The 19,733-nt window shown below is 43.1% G+C and overlaps 1 protein-coding gene across 1 annotated transcript; it reads left to right on the forward strand.

The window, feature by feature from the left end:
* The first annotated feature begins 524 nt into the window (after positions 1–524).
* Positions 525–15,071, forward strand: Srsf12 (serine and arginine rich splicing factor 12). The gene is made up of 5 exons (XM_026786784.1): positions 525–653; positions 7,183–7,287; positions 8,177–8,280; positions 8,453–8,594; positions 10,991–15,071. The coding sequence occupies exons 1-5, from the start codon at positions 589–591 to the stop codon at positions 11,358–11,360; spliced, it is 786 nt and encodes a 261-aa protein (XP_026642585.1). The 5' UTR covers positions 525–588; the 3' UTR covers positions 11,361–15,071.
* Positions 15,072–19,733: the final 4,662 nt, after the last annotated feature.

Below are 19,733 nucleotides of genomic sequence, written 5' to 3' on the forward strand. Positions count from 1 at the left end.
CAAGTATGTTGCATTTGTTACAGCGGCCCAGCTAAGCAATACAAAGTACTCTCAACTTTCTCCTTAGTAAGTCCAGCTGGAGCCTGATGTGCAGCCACAATACACAAGGGATCCTAGGCCTGAAACCTTGTTACAAAAATATGCCAAGCAAACAAACAAAAGATCTGCTGTCTGGGTTTCTTTGATGCTACCCCAGTTGAATGCTGCGGGCCTTCACACTTAAAGCCGCAGTACTGTAGCTGTTCTTCCCTACTCGTGTGTGTACATTCCTTTTCCATTGAGGATGGAGTTGATCTCTTCAGGGAAACGCTGAGGCTACGCTTGCAGGCTCGCAATAGGGGCCCTGCCCCTTACTCATGACTCTTTCGAAGCCCTGTCCGGGATCTTTTCTGGGACTGCTTGGGTGAGGCATGTCTCCCGGTCTGGATCGGTGGATATCGGGTCTGTTCCCGAGCGAGCGGCCGAGACAGTGTCCAGGTTGATGCTGGCGCGGCCGCTCAGGCCCCGCGCCCCCAGCCCGCGTCTGCGGCTGCGCGGCGGGCCCGGGAGGGGGCGCGGCGGGCGGCTGGGAGCGGGGCCGCGAGCGGCATGTCTCGCTACACCAGGCCCCCCAACACCTCCCTGTTCGTCAGGAACGTCGCCGACGCCACTAGGTGAGCCAAGACGGGACCCCGCGGGAGTACGGGTCGGGGCGGAGGAGTGTCTGGGTGCGGGCTGGGTGGTGGGCTGTCGCATGCCGGCCGGGTGCCTCGGTGCCCGGCTGCAGGCTGTCGGGGTGCCAGCCGGGTGTCGGGGTACCAGTTGGGTGTTGGCGTGCTGGCCGGGTGTTGGAGTCATGGACAGGTGTCGGTGTACTGAACTACGGGGTGTACGGGTGTTGGGGTGCTGACCAGGTGTTGGGGTGCTGTCATGACAGGATGCTGGCCGAGGTGCGGGCCATGGTGGCAGTGCTTGCTCAGGCCCTGTTGTCACTGCGTCCTGCAGACGCCGCCCACTAACCTTCCGGAGTAACTGGGGCTGTCTCATCTCAGGATGCGCACCTTAGGCCTTGCAATTTCCTCTGCGCTGTTCAGGCAGTGCTGACGGCCCAGATTTAACATACGAGGCCAGCCTGGTCTACAAAGCGAGCTCCAGGACAGCCAAAGCTGTTACACAGAGAAACCCTGTCTCGAAAAGCCAACACACACGCGGACACAGACACAGACACACGTATGACTAGTCGATTATCTGATGTATATTTTTCTTGTTTTTCTTTGAGTGTTGGAGACAGTCTTAGCCCTTCATCTTGGTTGTCAGTTTCAATCCTGGGAGTCTGTCTCCTGCAGCCCTCATTGAAAATTCTGTCTAGAGGATTGTCAAGCATAGAGCTTAAGAAATGCCCTTTTTCATAGAGCACTTTTTCCTTTAATAGGAGTAGGAGGAAAGGGGAGAGGTGACATTAAAAGACACCTTAATTTCACTGGAATCACTTAATCTCACTTTCTAGTTCTACCATCTTGTCCACTTAAGGAAAAGTTGAAGTTCAAAGGTTTTAACCTTTGTGCCTGGACCCAAACAGGCACAAAACTATGCATTTCTTCACATGTTGGTTTCTGGAGTAATCATGACTTAAGTTTTGATTTGTTAAGAGAGGGTCTCCATCTAGTCCAGGGTGGTCTCAAATTCCCTACATAGGCGAAAATGACCTTGAACTTCTCATCCTTCTGCCTCCACCTCCCTCCCAAGTACTAGGATCACCGGTGTGCATCACCACTAAGCTGATAATCTACTTTTAGGGATATTAAGTGCTTCAAATTTGATCACTATAAATATATGTGCCACAACTATAGACTGTTCATTAATAGAATTTTAAGATGCCTGTGTTTTATGGTTCTTTTCTTACCCTGTTTATCAATACATTGTTACATAGAGAAGCAGAATTTAATATTTGGGTAGGCTTTAAAAAAATCTCACACGTAGACAACTTGGACAATTAGCGCCAGGTCTTCGTGGCATGTTTACAAAAAAAAACCCAGACATTTTCAGTTCAGACGGCCCCAAGAGCTATGCAGGTGACTGAGGCTGCCAGCTTACAAGGCATAGTAGAATGGCCTGGACCGCAGCAAATGAGTATGCACCATCTAATGGGGAAGTCATGTTGCTACCTCCCCCCCCTTTTCAATTCTAGAGATTCTGACCCAGGGCTGTGTGCATGCTGGGCTCCGTACTGATCTATAGCTACTGGGACATCACTTCAGCAACCAGGATTTGGGCTTCCTATGCCAACCTCTCCCCTAGCTGCGATTACAAGCATATGCCACTAGCTCCCCCAATTTGCCTTGCCTCATCTTACTTTCAAGAGAAGTCAGAAACCTGGATTTTTGTGTATATTGAACTAGCTTTTAAAACATTACTATTATTAAGTTGTATAAGGGGCTAGCAAGATGACTCCATGAGTAGAGATGCCTGCCTCCAAGCCTGAGGATCTGAGTTCTAGCCCTGGGAGCTCCGTGGTGGAAGAAGAGAACAACCCCCTCAAGTTGTTCTCCGACCTCACATAAGCCACATGCACACACCATGCTAAATATGTATTCAGTTGAATAATGTGGATTCTCATCTTTGTAGATTTACAAGCTCTAAAATAGTGGATATTTCATATTTCTATAATGCTCCAACATTGTGCATTCTGAATAAAACACATCTGGCCTGGGGCTGCAGTTCAGCAGATTGCTTGCCTTACATTCGTGAGGCCTTGGGTTCTGTCCCCAGCACCACAAAGTAAAACAAACAACAACAACAACAAAAAAAAAAAAAAAAACATGTCTTCATGTGACTATGAACCTTGGATCCAGGTAACCCTCCCCTGAGTGCTTAAACTGATAATTGAGAGTTACTAATTCTATTTTCTGTTCTTTCATCACTTTTTAGCCCGACACTGGGGAGGTAATCAAAACTGAGATTGTTTTGGATCAAGAGAATAATAGTTTCTCGTTTTTGTTCAATACCCACTGTGTGACAAGTGCCAGGTGAAAAACTTAGAATAAGTCAGAGATGGCCCAGTAGGGTCAAACACCTGTGGCCAAGCCTGACAGCCCGCGTTCAGTCCCCAGGGCAAACAAGGCAGGAGAGCTGACTGCTTCGTGCTATTGTTCGATCTCCACATGAACACTGTGGCATCTGTGCCCAACACATACACACATGCAGAGAGTAAATGTCATTTTTAAAAGCTTCACATATATCAACTTATTTAGTTTTTGTCATCCTGTATGCCTTAATTAGGGTTAACACTGCTGTGATGAAATACCATGACCAAAGCAACTGAGGGAGAAAAGGGTTTATTGCATCCACATCACACAATTCATCAGCAAAGGACGCCAAGGCAGGAGCCCAAACAGGGCAGGAACCTAGGGTAGGAACTGATGCAGAGATCATGAGGAGGTTGCTACTTACTGACCTGCTCCACAGGGCTCCCTCAGCTTCTTATAGAACCCAGGACTACAAGCTTAGGAGTGGCACCACCCACAATGGACTGGGCCCTCCCATGTCAATCACTAATTAAGAAAATGCCCTACAGTCTTCCCACAGCTTGATCTTATGGAGGCATTTTCTCAGTTGAGGCTTCCTCCTCTCTAGCTTGTTCAGGCTGACATACTGCAAGCCAGTACACTGTGTGTATGTTTACATTTTATTTCAGATTTTAGAGACAGAGTTTCTCTATGAGGCCAAGAGAAGGCACGAGGAGCAGAGGCCCACACATCTGCATACTCAGTAATCCCAGAAAGTACTAAAACGGAAGTCATAATAGATATACAAAGGACGTGTAGGGTAAAAGAGAGGAAAAATATACAAAGAAAATATAAATAATAAATTATTTTAAATGAAGAGATGTGACATGACATCATGAGACAAGGGACATCCAGAGATGCCACTGAGTTCATTTTCTGCTGGCATCCACTCCTGGGCATGCAGCCGACCAATGAGAGCAGTTTGTTTCCCCAGTGAGACTCCTTTGGAGGAAATGGAATTTTTTATTTGCAAGTGATCATCAAATTGGAGATTGCTCTGGGTTAGGAATGGGGGCCTGTGTCCACGTCTCCTCAGTCCTTGGACCCCAAACTGATGCAGACCGGTGCCAGGCTCTGTGCATGCTGTGTCTTCATTCTCTGTGAATTCGCAAGTGTCTCTATGGTAAGATGGAGTCCTTTGGGTGTATGCCCAGAGTGCTACAGCTAGATCTTGACATAGGTCGATTCTCAGCTTCCAGGGGAATCACACGCTGATCTCCATAGCAGCTGCACTAGTTTGCATTCCAATCCACAGTGACTAAGAGCTCCCTTTCTGTGAATCTTCTTCAGCATCTGGGGTCATTTTTTTTAAGCTTGGCCATTTTGACTGGTGTAATATGAAATCTCAAAGCTATTTTAATTTGCAGTTTCCTGATGGCTAGGGATGTTGAACATTCCTTAAACTGTTTCTCAGCCATTTGTGTTTCATCTTTTGGCTAATCTCTGTTTAGTTCTGTACTCCATTTTTTAATTGTGTTATTTGCTTTCTAGGTGTTTAAGGTCTTTTTATTCCTTTGTATATTATATATAGTTGACAGATCTTTTTTCCCATTCTGTAGGCTGCCTCTTCACTGGAATGATGGTGTCCTTTGCTGTACAGAAGTTGCTTTGTGTAATGAGGTCCCGTTTGTCAGTTATTGGTACTAATGCCTGCTGTGTGGATCCCTTTTCAGAAAATTCCTTCCTGTTCCTATAAGAGCTATTATATTACAATTCTCTCCTCCATCAATTCAGGGTATCAGGTCTTCTGTTGAGATCCTTGGTCCATTTTGAGTTGAGTTTTGCACAGGGTAAGAGATATGGGTCTAGTTTCATTCTTCCACTTAGTAACTTCCACTCACTTTCACTCAATCCAGTTTGACCGGCACCATTTGTTGAAGGTGTTGTCTTTTCTTCAGTGTGTATTTTTGGCCTCTTTGTCAAAACTCAGGTGTTTATAGGTGGATGGACTTAATTTCTGGGTTCTCATTTTCAGGAAAAGGCACTCCATGTGCAATCCTGACAACTTGAGTTTGATCCCCAGATTCCACCACTGTTACTGATATTCCATCACTGTTACTGATAACAACTCCTTCCATTCACCAGGACCAGAAGCTGTGCAGTCACCTTGGAGTCTCCCTTCTGCATTGTTTTTAAAGCTCTCTTCTTTCTTCAGGACCATGCATGCTTAGAACTTAAGGCTGAGCCTCTGTGAGCTCTCTCAGGCTGTGTGTGACAGTGATTGATGACAGACAGGCGTGCGATTCCATCTCCATTACTTGCTAGCTCAGTGACATTATAGACAGACTAATCTGTCTGTAAACAGCCAGAGTTGTGGGAATTAAGTCATATTCAGACAAACAGCTTCTTGCGTATGTAATTGTCAGCTAGCACAACGAGACATGTGCCTCCAGTTAAATTGTCGCTCCACAAAGAGAAATAATGTTGTTGTCAGGTTCAAAGGAAATGCCAATTCTCCAAACTCCAAAGAGCAGTCCAAATACCCAGAAATGAGCTCAACATGGACGATAGGAGGAGTTCCCCATCCACAGATTCCCTCCAGCTCACAGGTTTCCCTCCTCCAAAGCTGCTCACTTTCCTTATAACCCTGCTATTCCTGTTATGTTCTCTCTAGACTCTGCTCCTCTCGCTCTTTTCTCTACTCCCTATCCTCTCTCACAGATAGTCCTGGTCATGTCCATCCTGCTGGTCATTGATGTGGGAGGGTTTTCTGTCTATGTGTTACTTTCATTGGTTAATAAAGAAACTGCCTTGGCCCTTTGAGAGGACAGCAGCTTAGATAGGTGGAGTAGACAGAACAGGATGCTGGGTAGAAGGCAGTGAGGCAGTCGCGATGAAGCTCTGGCCCAAGATGGACATAGGTTAGAATCTTCCCGGTAAGCCACCACCTTGTGGTGCTACATACATTAATAGAAATTAATTATGAGAGAGTTAGCCAAGAAGAGGCTAGATATAATGGGCCAGGCACTGTTTAAAAGAATACAGTTTGTGTGTTGTTATTTAGGGTGTAAAGCTAGCCATGTGGGAGCTGGGCAGGACAAAAAGCAGGCCTGCTCGCCTCTTCACTACAGGTCATGTCAACTCTACTTCTCTCTCTCTCTGCTCTGGACTCCTTCAGATGCCTCTGGCTGCTCTCTCTCTCCCTCTCTCTCTCTCTCTGTCTCTCTCTCTCTGTCTCTCTCTCTCTGTCTCTCTCTGCTTTTTCTTAAGTAAGCCCTGTGCCTATAAAGGTAGAAGACATACAGAAGGTTCAAAATATCATTAGCTATAAGAATAAAGTAGTTAACTTTGCTTTATGGTATACGGGAAGAACACACATTTTTTTTTTTTTGTTAACGTCCAAGAAATAATTCTGAAACTGCTTTAGATTCTAATTTCTTGCTTTCTGAAAACAAAATTCAAATAAACATGAAGTTATAGTGAGACAAGAATGCATTCTTAAATGAACATCAAGTCTTGTGATGGAAGTAACTTTCAAGAGTGGATGTGCTGGGCCAGGCCTTTTGAAATTAAGTTTAACAACCACATAAAATGTTTGTAAAAATACAGACTCCCAGGTCCCTCATCCAGACTTCCTGGATTAGGGTCTCCAAGAAAGAAAGGACTCAGAGGAGATTTTTTTTTTTTTTCCTTTTAAAGCCTTGGGTGAAACTAGGCTTGATGGTGCAACCTGCAGTCCTAGCACTTGGGGAACTAAGGCAGAAGGACTGTTAGTTCAAGGCCAGCCTGGTCCATATAGCAAGGCTTGGTTCCCCCACCCACAAAGAGAAAGAAATGTGGGTAACTGTTATAAGAGACAGCTGTAGATATGGAAGTTTAGACAATATACTTTCATTTTCCTCTTTTTTTTTAACTTTTATTTGTGTGTGGGCCTCTCTCTGTGTTCTATTCCTCCTCTTCTCTCTCCATGCTTAAAGAGTAAAAGACAACTTGCAGGAGATGATTCTCTTTCCACCATGTGGGCTCAAGGTTTTGAACTCCGGTCTTTAGGCTGAGCTACTCAGCCTTTACCCAGTGAGCTGGGCCCTCTCACGGGCAGGACGATACGCTTTGTTTTGAAAGTTTCAGTTGGATTTCTGTAGGCCAAGTGTTATTCAGCCTATTTATATTTACTTGCCTTGTTTCTGTACCGCTCCAGGCCCGAGGACCTACGCCGAGAGTTTGGTCGGTACGGACCCATAGTGGACGTTTACATCCCGCTTGACTTCTACACTCGCCGCCCCCGCGGGTTCGCCTACGTTCAATATCCTCTACTGCACGTGCGCATGCAAACATGCTTCATAGTGTGCTCGTCCACATACGTGTTTAGGGATGGATGTTATGAGATCAACATTGTCTTATTAAATGTGTTTTTTCTTTATCTCAGAAACTCTACAACAGTCTGCAGTAGCTGGACCGTGCCTCCACCCCCAGTCCCCCATCGCCTTACCCCCCTCTCCGAGCCCCCCTTCCCCCAGTCTGGACCAGCTTGTTAGCTAGACTCCAACCATAGGCGATGGGAGACTGGTGGCCAGCGTCCCCTTTGATATGTTAATAGGCGCTTCAGGTAGCCATTTGTGCCAGGTTTCTTTGAGACCTCTATGGTTTCCTGTTACTTTATACTTAACACCTAACTAGTAGCACATAGGCGACTGTTGAAAGGAGTAGGCTCAGAGGTGGGCACCACCCTCAAAGAGCCAAGGTCATCTTCTGTCTTAGCTTGCTTTTATTATTGCAGTTCCATTTCATAACCAGACTTTTAGCCATAGAGGACTTTTACTTGCAGAATAAAAGCTTCTGTGTGCTGATATTTCCAGTGAAAACCTGATAAATCCTTTCTCTGAAAAGGGGGTTAAGCCCTAAACAGTTCATTTTATTTCTTGATTTCATAATGCCAGCTAATTTGAGATTAATTTCTTTCCTCACATTTCAAATTATGCTGCGCTAATTGTATCTGCTATTCTGTTCTTGTATTCATGCTTCTAAATCACAAGAGCGCAACTGTTTTCATAATAAAACAGAAAAGCTTTTCTGGTTATTCATATTGGAGCCAGAACTTGGTTTTCTTGTCAATTGAATTTCACATGTAAATAATACCCAGAAACAGTTTCGTTTACCGTCTGATGTCCAAAGTGTCCTTAACAGCTGCTCATGTTTGAAGATGTTCGAGATGCTGAAGACGCACTCTATAACCTCAATAGGAAGTGGGTCTGTGGCCGGCAAATCGAGATACAGTTTGCCCAAGGTGATCGCAAAAGTAAGTGGAAAGGACCCTTAGCTCTCCGTGACAGAGCCAAGCTGTTACTGTTTCCGAGTGTCAGCAACAGTAGCGTGTCACTTAAAGGTCTTCAGAATACTGTCCCGAACGAGCGGCAGGGACTGTGGTTTTCAGGGGTAAACCGTTAGGAACCTTGTTCTTCATGTTCTAGCACCCGGGCAAATGAAGTCGAAGGAACGCCACCTGTGCTCGCCGAGTGACCACAGGAGATCCAGAAGCCCCAGCCAGAGGAGGTCTCGAAGTCGAAGTTCATCATGGGGCAGAGACCGGAGGCGCTCAGACAGCCTGAAAGAGTGAGCACTGAAGCAACAGCACACAGCTTCATTTTTCCCTTTTTCTAGGAAGTATTTTAAAGAATTACTAGGGCGGGTTGGGGAGAGAGGTACTTAGATGATGATTTTGTTTAATATGGACAAATTTCTGTAGAAAGACATGCTCTTCCCTATCACATATGGGTTCTGTTTGTTTTCCTGGGCTGTGGGGTTGAATACAGGACCTGGCAGATGCTTGCAGGTGCTCTGCTGGACCTCTACACTGGCTCTGGGGCTGTATTCCCAGCACCCCCTGATTTGTAGACTCTTTAGCTTTAGGCAGGGTCTTGTTATTGTTTTGGTTGTTTGTATTATAGGTACATGCTTATAGATGTGTGTGCACTGTGTGCATGTGGGTATGCATGCATGTTAGAGGCTTATTACCAAGTGTCTATTTATTTATTTATCTTTTTAGTTTTTGAGACAGGGTTTCTCTGTGTTGCTTTGAAACCTGTTCTGGAACTTGCTCTATAGACCAGGCTGGCCTTGAACTCACAGAGATCCCCCTGCCTCTGCCTCCTACATGCTGGGATTAAAGGGATACGCCACCACTACCTGGCTCAGGTGTCTTTCTTGATCACTCTCTACCTTGGTTTTTGGTAACAGGGTCTATCACTTAACCTGAAGCTCATGCTTCAGGCTAGACTGACTGTCCAGTGAACTGAAGTCCACCTCTCTCTACTCCATTACACCCCCCATTGCTGGGTTCACAGATGTGCACCAGTGCCTACTAACTGTTTAAAGATGCTATATAATCCAAGTTTTTTGTCCCTTAAGTCCCAGCCAGTTCAGTAGCTTTGAACTCTGAGGCTTCTGAACTCAACTTTTGCTTATGTTGATTATTCTCTAATGCTTTCAGATGATGGTTTTGCTTTTCTTTTGATAGAGAGCATTGTTGTGCAGCCAAGGCTGGTCTGGAACTTGAGATCCTTCTGCCTCAGTCTCTTGGAATGCTGTCATAATAGGCATTTCCCATCATGCTAACTTGTACAGCAGTTTCTGCTTTTACGAGTATTATTTGTAAACTTTTAATGATTGTTTCCTTCCTTTCCTTATTTATAAGGTTTTTTTCTTCCAATTTTTATGCCTGTTAACAGTTGTTTAACCCAGCAGGGTGTTGGGTGCATGTTTGTAATTCCAGCACTTGGGAGGTTGAACAGGATAATACGGGACTTTTTTGTAGAACTAAGGCATATGATATAGCGTCACAAGGTAAAAATGTTTTGAGCATATTTTCTAGTATAACAGATATTACAGACTTGTTATGTATGTTTGAGTCAAAAGCATGAATGATAAAATTAGAATTATTTCTTTTAGGCTAGAGGTGTAGTTTGGGTGGTAGAGTATTTGCCTAGCAATCACAAGGCCCCAGGTTCTAGGCCAAGTGCTGCCAAAAAAAAAAAGTGTCTTGTCATTAATCTATTAAAACATAATGAACATAATGTATTAATCAGACTTCCCATCATGATGACAAACACTCCAAAGAAGACTTAAGAAGGAAAGATTTATCTTGCTCATTGTTTCAGAGGGTCCAGTCCATGGGAGGCTAGATCCATTGCCGTGGGCCTGATGTGAGGCAGACTATTGTACCCAGTGACCTTATCGTGCAGGTTGCTCAATTCATGGCAAACAGTAAAGGGGGGGGGAATAGAAGAGGTGATAAGAAACAGCTGTTGCCAGGCAGTAGCACAACATGCCTTTAATACCAGCACTTGGGAGGCAAAGACAGGTGGATCCTTGAGTTTAAGACCAGTCTAGTCTACAAAGCAAGTTCTCAGACAGCCAGGACTACATAGAGAAACCCTGTTTCAAAAGACAGACAGACCGGGGGGGGGGGCGAGAAAGCAAGCAAGCAGGCTTTAAAGCACCCCTGGGGATCCACTACTTCATCTCCCCTCCTACCTCACACCTCCTGAGGACTCCATACACTGTGAGTCCATCAGGGACCAACCCACTGATTAGGTCAGATCCCTCAGAATCCAGTCACACACCCAAAGTCTACTGGCTGCCAATCAGGCCCCTAATACTTGAGTCTGGGGAGGATTTATTATTTTTTTTCTTTTTATCCATATGGGTCTTTTACTTGCATGTATGTCTGTGCCTCACATTTATGCAGTGCTTTCAGAGTTCAGAAGGTGCCAGATCCCCTGAAACTAAAGTTACAGACAGTTGTGTGTGACTGACCACTTGAGTGCTAGGACTCAAATCCAGATCCTCTGGAAGAACAGCAAATGCTTTTAACCCCCGAGTCACTCTGACAGCCCCGTGGGGTGTGTTTCCTATTCGAACCATAGCACCATGAAGCCCATCAGAAAGTGCTGTCTCTCAGCCTGTTGTCTTGTATAAAGTACACGCTCTAATGTTACACATGCTTTCAGGTCTCGACACAGGCGGTCTTCCTACAGTCAGTCTAAATCCCGCTCCAAATCACTACCAAGGCAGTCTACCTCAGCAAGGCAGTCGAGAACACCGAGAAGGAATTCTGGATCTAGAGGCCGGTCAAGATCCAAGTCCTTACCGAAAAGGTCCAAGTCAATAGAAAAATCAGAGTCACGCTCACCCCCAAAGCAGACTGGCTCAGGAGCAAAATCTAGACCACATGGACGGCACTGTGATTCCATCGCAAGATCCCCATGCAAGTCTCCCAGAGGGTACACCAGCTCCGGAACCAAGACACAGACAGCAAAGCATTCTCACTTTCCGTCGCACTCCAGATCGCGGGGTTACCACCATAAAAACAGTTGGTGAACAGCTGCTTCCGGAAGAGCCACCGCGCTCTGCTATGAATTATTAGACCTCGTTGTGGTTAAAATTCCTCAAGGCTTATAGAAGTGGGAACTGGTGTTAGTTACCTTGGCCATGTGGAAGAAATACAATCGCCCTAGCTTTGACTAATAAGTATTTGATCTCAATTTAAGGGCTCACCCACAAGTCACCATGGTCAGCACTGCATAGGCTGTACTTGGTTTACGTTGTAGCAAGGGGGTACTTCCCAAAGGAAAGAGGCAAGATCCAGTATAAAAATTCTACTTAGATATGAAATACTATCAATAATATTCTTTACAAAAGTATTTTTTACTCTAAAACACTTTTCACATAAAAAGTAATTGTGATTATATGTAATTGCATAGGCCAGACTTAAACTGTTTGACACCTGTGTCTTTCTTGTGACTTCTGTTTAAGCTTGGGCCAATTCTTGGTAGGCATTAGTTCAAGTTACAGCATTCTGAAATCTCAAAAAAAAAAAAAATCTATATAGATTCTGCAGCGGTTCAAAAGATAGTTAAAAGATGTTTAAAAGATAAAGAAGCTTTCATTGTTTTTGAATACAGCAGCATAGACCAGTTGGCATGAAATGATATACATGTTTGCTGAAAATACGAAAACAAAGCTGGGTAGGGTAGCACATGCCTGCAATCCCAGCGCTTGGGAGATGAGGTCGGAGGGTCAACCCACCATGGACTGGGCTACACGAGACCCTGTCTAGAAATAAATAAACAGATGCTTTTTAAAAAGGCGAAACCATTTTAGAACTACTAGATTTTGAATGGTTTGCGACTACTCTAAAAACTATGGTGTGGAACACTCAGAATCCACAAATACTCATATTAAGCCTTACATAGTTGAAGTACAGTACATTTTGTATAAATTCACATTTATACCATTATTTCTATATAGCTATTTTCATCTGCATTTTTCTTTTTAGAGCTCTAGTTCAATATCCTAATTATATACAAAGTCTTTTTAAAGAAAAGAATTAAACACATAGTACATTATATTAAGAAATGCTAGCCAATGAGATGGCTCGGTGAGTAAATCCACTCACTATCCACACCTGGCCACCTGAGTGCTAGCTGGGCAACTTGAGTTCAGTTCCTGAACCCACTCAGAAGTGGAAGAGAACTGGCTCCTGCAAAGTATCTCTGACTTCCACACTGTGCAATGGCCTGTGTGTGCACGCACACACACACACATAAATGTATGCAAAAACTTTAAGTTCAAAACTATACCTTCAAACCAGACATGTAGTACACGTACATGCCTGCCATCCTAGGACTCGGGAAGCCGAGGCAGGGCCGAGGCAGGAACTTGAGACCAGCCTGGGAAACACTGAGATCCATCACACACACACACACACACACACACACAAAGAAAAAGGTCTTCATAAAAACAGCTTCTAGGTGAGGCATTTGACTTTTACATTATGCTATGCTACATCTTAAAAACCAAATAACTTCGTTGACAGTTACTGCTTTTGTAGTTGTTGTTACTTAGAATTTCTTTTACCATGTCATTGAGGTTTACATTTCAGAGGGTTTTGCAGATTTGTGATAGAATGGTTTGCATCTGATTGTCATAGGAGATATGTTTACAGATTAGCTTTGTTGAATCACATTGCTGAAACACACTGTCAGCCCTTACAGCTAATATGTATGCCTGGAAATACCTAAGAAACCTGTCTTACATTTTCAGTATTTGGAGCTATGTGGCTTCTATTAATTTCCAATATAGAGTTCCATAGTCTTTGCATTTTAAATCCTTTATGTGAGAAAAACTTCACAAAATAATTTGTACATTGGTGATACTTGGAGAAGTAACGCAAATTAATGTATATTATACTCTCTGGATATATTTTGTCTATTTAACCATAGCAACATTTATTTATTTCCAAACTTCACTCTGATGTTCCTCTGTAATAAAGCGATTATAAAAGCCTGAGAGACTGTTGGAAGCTTGAGGAGTTTAAAGTTATCTTGGCCCGTGCGTATGTATACGCTGTCCTCTTCAATAGTGGCACATGTAAAGCCTTGGCGTCCTCAATCCCAGCACCGCAGGGGTGGGAGCAGGGAACAGAGGAACTCACTGTACTTCTACGTTGTCTTTACCCTCACAGATCCTTTTATCAAGGGACCATTACCTCAAGGGTGCATGACTTTTCTTGGGGAAACTTGAGCAAACTTGTAGTCACCCCAGAAAGGTTACTAATAACAGTCCATCCCAGTCTAGGTTGGCGAGCTGATGAGGAGAAGTAGGCTTACAGAAGCAGCTTACAGGCTGTGGAAGAAAAGCCTCCCCTAGCAACTGTTTCTGTGTCCTATAGGCTGTCTCATGAGCTTCCTCCCCTTTCTCCAGGGAGTGTTAGTGAGCCCAGTCTTATGAGGGTCCTCTGAAGTTACCATGCCTGCTCTGATTTCCATCTGGCAATGGCCATGTCATGCCCAGAAAACAGCATTCTGTAACACTTAGGAAAAAGTTAATACAATCCTGAACGTGCTTAAATTTTCCACTTATGTTTGACTTGGTTTTTCAGTAAAATACTGTTAATCCCAAAGATCCAAGGAGAAAGGTCATTAATCCGAATCATCATGGCCAAATTAATTAAAGCAAGCTTTTTTTATTCATGTACACAGGCTGTCTCCCGCCAAAGTCGAGGTTCAAAAGATGAGCATTGGATATGAAGCAGAGAAGGATTTTATAGCTCGGAGGTAGGGGCTTCCAAATGGGTGATTTGACAGGTAATAGGTGGGGTTAGAGACGCAGAACATAACCAAAACGAGTTAGTCATAATGACCTCCTGAAAAAAATACATGGTTGCAAGGTGGTCGTAACAAGGGTGTCATACCACAGGTTTGTCATAGGTGGTCATATAACCTCTCGAAACAAAAGCATGCTTGTCATTTCCTGCAACAGGCATTACAGAACCATTTGTAGCTAAGGTTACAGGAGGGGCAGAATCCAATCCTTGAGAAACAGAGGTTTAATCATAAACAGGAATAAACTTAGTTTGTCTTTACTATAAAATGGCTTTTAAGCCCAAGATGGAGACAGGCTGGTTCATCAGTCCCTAATGCTGATGAGGACAGTGTTCAGTTTGAATGAAATGTGGCTTAAATTTTTTTTATTTAAAATTTTTATTATATGTATGGGTGCTTTGCCTGCATGTATGTCTGTGCATTGCATGTGTGCCAGGTGCCCCAGGGAGGCCAGAATAGGGCATCAAATCCCTGGAACTGGAGTTATATATGGTTGTGGGTCACCATGTGGGTGCTGGGAATTGAACCTAAGCTCCCAAGAAGCGCATTTCAGTGCTGATAACCATCTCTCTAGCCTCTTAAATTAAATTTTTTTTTAAGATCTAGGATTTCTTTTGGCTCACAGTTCAAGACACAATCCATGATGGTGGGAAAATCGTATCGGCAGATGCAGAAAGCAACGGATAAATGCGTGTGCTCAGTTTCTCCTTTTTATTAGACTCTGAAACCCAAGCCCAGGGGATGGCCCCACCCACCCTTCCTGTTGGTCTTGGTCTTAGTTAGGGCTACTACTGCTGTGATGAAACACCATGACCAAGGCAGCTTTTTATTTCTGGCACGGGGGGCAGGGGTGGTTTTATGAAAAAGGGCTACTTTCTGTAACCCTGGCTGTCCTGGGACTCATTCTGTAGACCAGGCTGGCCTTGAATTTGGAAAACCAATGCCTCTGCCTCCCAAGTGCTGGAATTAAAGGCATGTGATAGCACTGTCCAGTTAAGGCAACTTTTTTTTTTCATTTTTAAGACAGGGTTTCTCTCTGTGTAACAGTCCTAACTGTCCTGGAACTCACTTTGTAGACCAGGCTGACCTCAAACTTAACAGAGATCCACCGGCCTCTGCATCTGAAGTGTTGGGATTAAAGGGGTGTGCCACCACACCTGGCCAAGGCAACTTGTAAAAAATAGATTTAATTGGGGGCTTGCTTATGGCAGAGTGTGTGGTGGCAGGCAGGGTACACATCTGATCTAAAAGTTGTAGGCAGAGTGTATGTGTCTCCCAGGGGGAGACTGGGCCTTACGTGGACTTTTTTGTTTGTTTTAGGTTTTTTTTTTTTGTTTCGTTTTTCAAGACAGGGTTTCTCTGTAGCTTTGGAGCCTGTCCTGGAACTAACTCTTGCAGACCAGGCTGGCCTCAAACCCACAGAGATCCGCCTGCCTCTCTCCCAAGTGCCACCACCGCCTGGCTTTGGCTTAGACTTTTGAAATCTTAAGGCTCATCTATAGTGACACAAATCCAAAGTTGGGGTGGAAAGGGTTTATTCAGCTTACACTTCCACATTGCTGTCATCACCAAAGGAAGTCAGGACAGGAACTCAAAAACAGGGCTAACCCTGCAGGCAGGGCCTGATACAGGGGACATGAAGGGGTGCTGCTTACTGGCTTGCTTACGTGACTTGTTCCGTCTTCTTTCTTACAGTACCCAGAACCACCAGCCCAGGGAGGGAACCACTCACAGTGAGTTATGTCCTCCCCATCGATCACTAATTGAGAAAATGCCTTACAGCTGGGTCTCATAGAGGCATTTTTCTCAACGGAGGCTCCTCCCCCTCTGATGACTCTAGCCTGTGTAAACCGACCAGTACAGCCACACCTCCTAATCCTTCTGAAATAGTCCACCAGGTGGGAACCAAACATTCAACTATGTGAGCCTTTGGGGGCCATGCTCATTCAAACCACTCCCTAACCCCCGTAGGCTCTTACCATGTCATAAAGCAAAAATGTATTTAGTTCCACTTCAAAAGTCCCCATAGTCCTTCCTAGTCTCAACAGTGTTTGTAAGTCCAAAATCTCTTCTGAGACTCAAAGCAATCTCTTAATTAGGAGCCCCTATAAAATCAAAAAGCAGATTATATACTCCCAACATAGAATATAAATTATCATTCTAAAAGGGAGGAAGGGTACATAATGAGGAAACGCTGAACCGAAGCAACACTGAAAACCACCAGGGCAAACTCAAATCCCACTTGTCCATGGCAACGTCAAAGGGATTATTAGATGGCTCTTTGTATGTCCATTACTTCCAGCTTTTCTGGCTACAACACACCTCTCTTGGACTGGTTCCATAGTCTTCCTGCCTCCATCTGTTCAGCATACCAGATGGGTCAAATGGAAGCGTCCAGCTACTTCTCCAGCATCATGTTTGTCTGCCTGCCACTACGATATCTGCCCCCATTTAAATGATTTCTCTTGAAAGCTGTCTTTTAAAAGATAGTGTTTCGTTGCATAATAGTAACCCTACCTAGGACAGAATACGAATAAATGACATTGTAATTGAGGGTCTTGTAGACAGAGGGGCAGATGTAACAATACTTGTATCAGAATCTTTGCTTTCAAACTGGCCTCTTCAGGAGATAAATGTTCAGCTTTTTGTTTTGTTTTGGGGTTTCTTTTTTTGGGGGGGGGGAATTGGAACTTTAACTCAGGTAACACAAAGTGCAAGAGGTGTTGGTTGAATACATAGGGCCAGAAGCCAGAATGGAAAATTAAAATCATATGTGGCTAACATTGCAATGCATTTTTGGGGATGTAATTTGTTACAGCAATGGAAAACTCAGATTAACATTCCTCCAATCTCAGAAACAAACCATAAACTAATGTATGTTCCTGGAAAAGCATTAAAAGGTATTATAAAGAACAGTCACTGACCATTCAGTCGGCACATAAGCAGGGCACAACAGCTGCTAATCTTTCAAAGGTACCAATAGCCCTACCTTTAAAATGGTTAATGGACAAACCTGTATTGGTTAAGCAATGGCCTTTGACATCAGAAAAATTACAGGCTTTAGAACAGCTGTCATAGGAGCAGCTAAATGCTCAACATGTTGAAGAACTGACCAGTCCTTGGAATTCTCCTATATTTGTCATTAAAAAGAAATCTGGAAAATGGATAATGTTAGTGGATTTGAGAGCCATAAAGAAAGTAATTCAGCTGATGGGCTCTCTGCAGCCTGGAATTCCTCTGCCTTCTCTATTACCTAAAAAATGGTCCATTATAGAGATTGACTTAAAAGACTGCTTCTTCACTACACCTTTACAAGAACAAGATGGGGGAAAGATTTGCCTTCACGGTGCCTACTTATGATAATTCTCAGCCTACTAAAAGATAGCACTGAAATGTTCTCCCACAAGAGATGTAAACAACCTCACCCTGTGCCATTATTTTGTTTAACAGAAGTCAGAAATTGTTGTGATCCAGCTGCCCTCACTCCCCTTGAGAGAGGAACTTCCTTGTGGTCTGTAATTGACAAGGATGTTTGTGTTCTTTTTGGCCTGTGGGGCTCCACAGAAGGAGTAGAGGTATAAAAGGTTGCTGGGCAAAATAAAGGTTGCTGTTCTTCCATCTGAAAAGAAGCCTCTGTGTCTCAATCCCGGCCCCCCCTCCCCACCAGTCTTGACTATCTGGGTTGCGCTGGCTGCAGCAAGAAATGATTCATAAATAGCTTCCTCAAATCTATAATTTACCATCATATGAACAATATCTTACTCGTAAATACCTTAGAGAAAATGTTGAATAAGTAAAGAAAATTTTGCCTGGTTGAGGATTAAAAATTGCTCCTGAAAAAATACAGAGGAGATTCTAATACCTAGGCTATAAGATAGGTTTACAAAAAAAATTCAACCTCAGAGATTACAAATCATGAGAGATCAATTATGAACTCTTTAATGATTTTCAAAAATTGCTGGGGGCTGGAGAGATGGCTCAGAGGTTAAGAGCACTGATTGCTCTTCCAGAGGTCCTGAGTTCAATTCCCAGCAACCACATGGTGGCTCACAACCATCTATAAGGAGATCTGGTGCCCTCTTCTGGCATACAAACATACATGGAAGGAATGTTGTATACATAATAAATAAATAAATCTTCAAAAATTGCTGGGAGATATTAACTGACTACATCCCACAAATGTATTGACAACTCAAGAACTAATTTATTTCAAACCTTATGAGGTGATAAGGACTTAAATTGTCTGAAAATGATCAGCTGAGGCTGAGAGAGAATTGGCTTTGGTAGAAGAGAAATTACAGGATGCACATATGTATTATTTGGATCTGGAACTTAATTACATTCTTTTACCTTCTATGTTTTCCTACAGGAATTTTAATGCAGAGAGAAGATACAGAGTAAAAAATTAAAGATGTATGTAGGAAGGGTTTCTGAACTGATTCTAAAAGGAAAATTGAGCCTTTGTCAATTAGCAGGAAACACCCAGCAGAAATGGTAGTACCTTTCAATAATGCTGAAATGTTCTCTTTATGGGCAAAAAATGAATATGGGCTAAGAGTTTGTAGCAATTTTTAGGAGATACTAACAACAATTATCCCAAAAGAAGAGCGTTCAGTTTATAAAGAGAATTAATTGGATCCTTCCTCACACTGTATGGGGAAGAAGGCCAATTTCTGGAGCCCCTACATTCTATACTAATGCAAACAAATCAGGGAAAGGAAGGTTATAAGTTAGTAAATTTAAGTAATGTGGCTCAAAGTTCTTACAATTCTGTTCAAAAGTCAGAATTATATTTTATTCTCATGGTATTATTAGATTTTCCAGAACCTCTTAATATAGTTACTGACTCTATAGAGTTGTTTTACATGTTGAAACTGCTGAATTTATTCCAGAAAATTCAGAATTGACCTTGTTATTTTTTAATTACAAGAAATAATCAGAAATAGAAATCAACCCTGATATATAGTACATATCAGATCACATATGGGCCTTCTAGCACAAGATAATGATGAAATTGATCAATTATTAGTAGGAAGTGTTCTAGGAGCCTCAGAATTGCATAAGAAACACCTTGTCAATAGAAAGGGCTTGAAAAAAGATTTTCCATCACTTGGCAACAAGCCAAGGAAATTATAAGGAAATGTGGAGTTTTGTATAACGAAACTCCACTACCTGCAGGAAATAACCCAAAGAAATTAAATTTTGCAAATGGGTATATTTTATTTTGCAGAGTTTGGAAAATTAAAATATGTACACACACCATAGATACATATTCAGGATTTCAATGAACAACTGCTTTGAGTTCTGAGAAGGCTGATTCTGTAATCATGCATTTGTTAGAAGTTATGCCCACTATGGAAATTAAGACTGGTGATACTTCAGCATACATCTCTAGTATTACAATATAAAGCATATTAAAGGTATACCCCCACAATCCTACGGGGAAAGCAGTTATAGAAAGATCTATTTGAACTCTAAAAGATATGCTTAATAAACAGAAAGGGGTAATAAAGATCCGCCAGACATAGTGTTGTTTCTGTGGCAGACAAACCCACGTAGGAGTTTATTAGGGAAGGGGAGGAATAAG

This window comes from Microtus ochrogaster, linkage group LG5 (genome assembly GCF_000317375.1).
Source record: "Microtus ochrogaster isolate Prairie Vole_2 linkage group LG5, MicOch1.0, whole genome shotgun sequence".
Lineage (NCBI taxonomy): Eukaryota > Metazoa > Chordata > Mammalia > Rodentia > Cricetidae > Microtus > Microtus ochrogaster.

Coding starts and splice junctions, on each gene's coding strand:
- Srsf12 (XM_026786784.1), top strand. CDS start 589: ATGTCTCGCTACACCAGGCCCCCCAACACCTCCCTGTTCGTCAGGAAC. Junction 7,288..8,176: donor CGCGGGTTCGCCTACGTTCA/ATATCCTCTACT, acceptor ACAGCTGCTCAT/GTTTGAAGATGTTCGAGATG. Junction 8,281..8,452: donor TGCCCAAGGTGATCGCAAAA/GTAAGTGGAAAG, acceptor TTCATGTTCTAG/CACCCGGGCAAATGAAGTCG.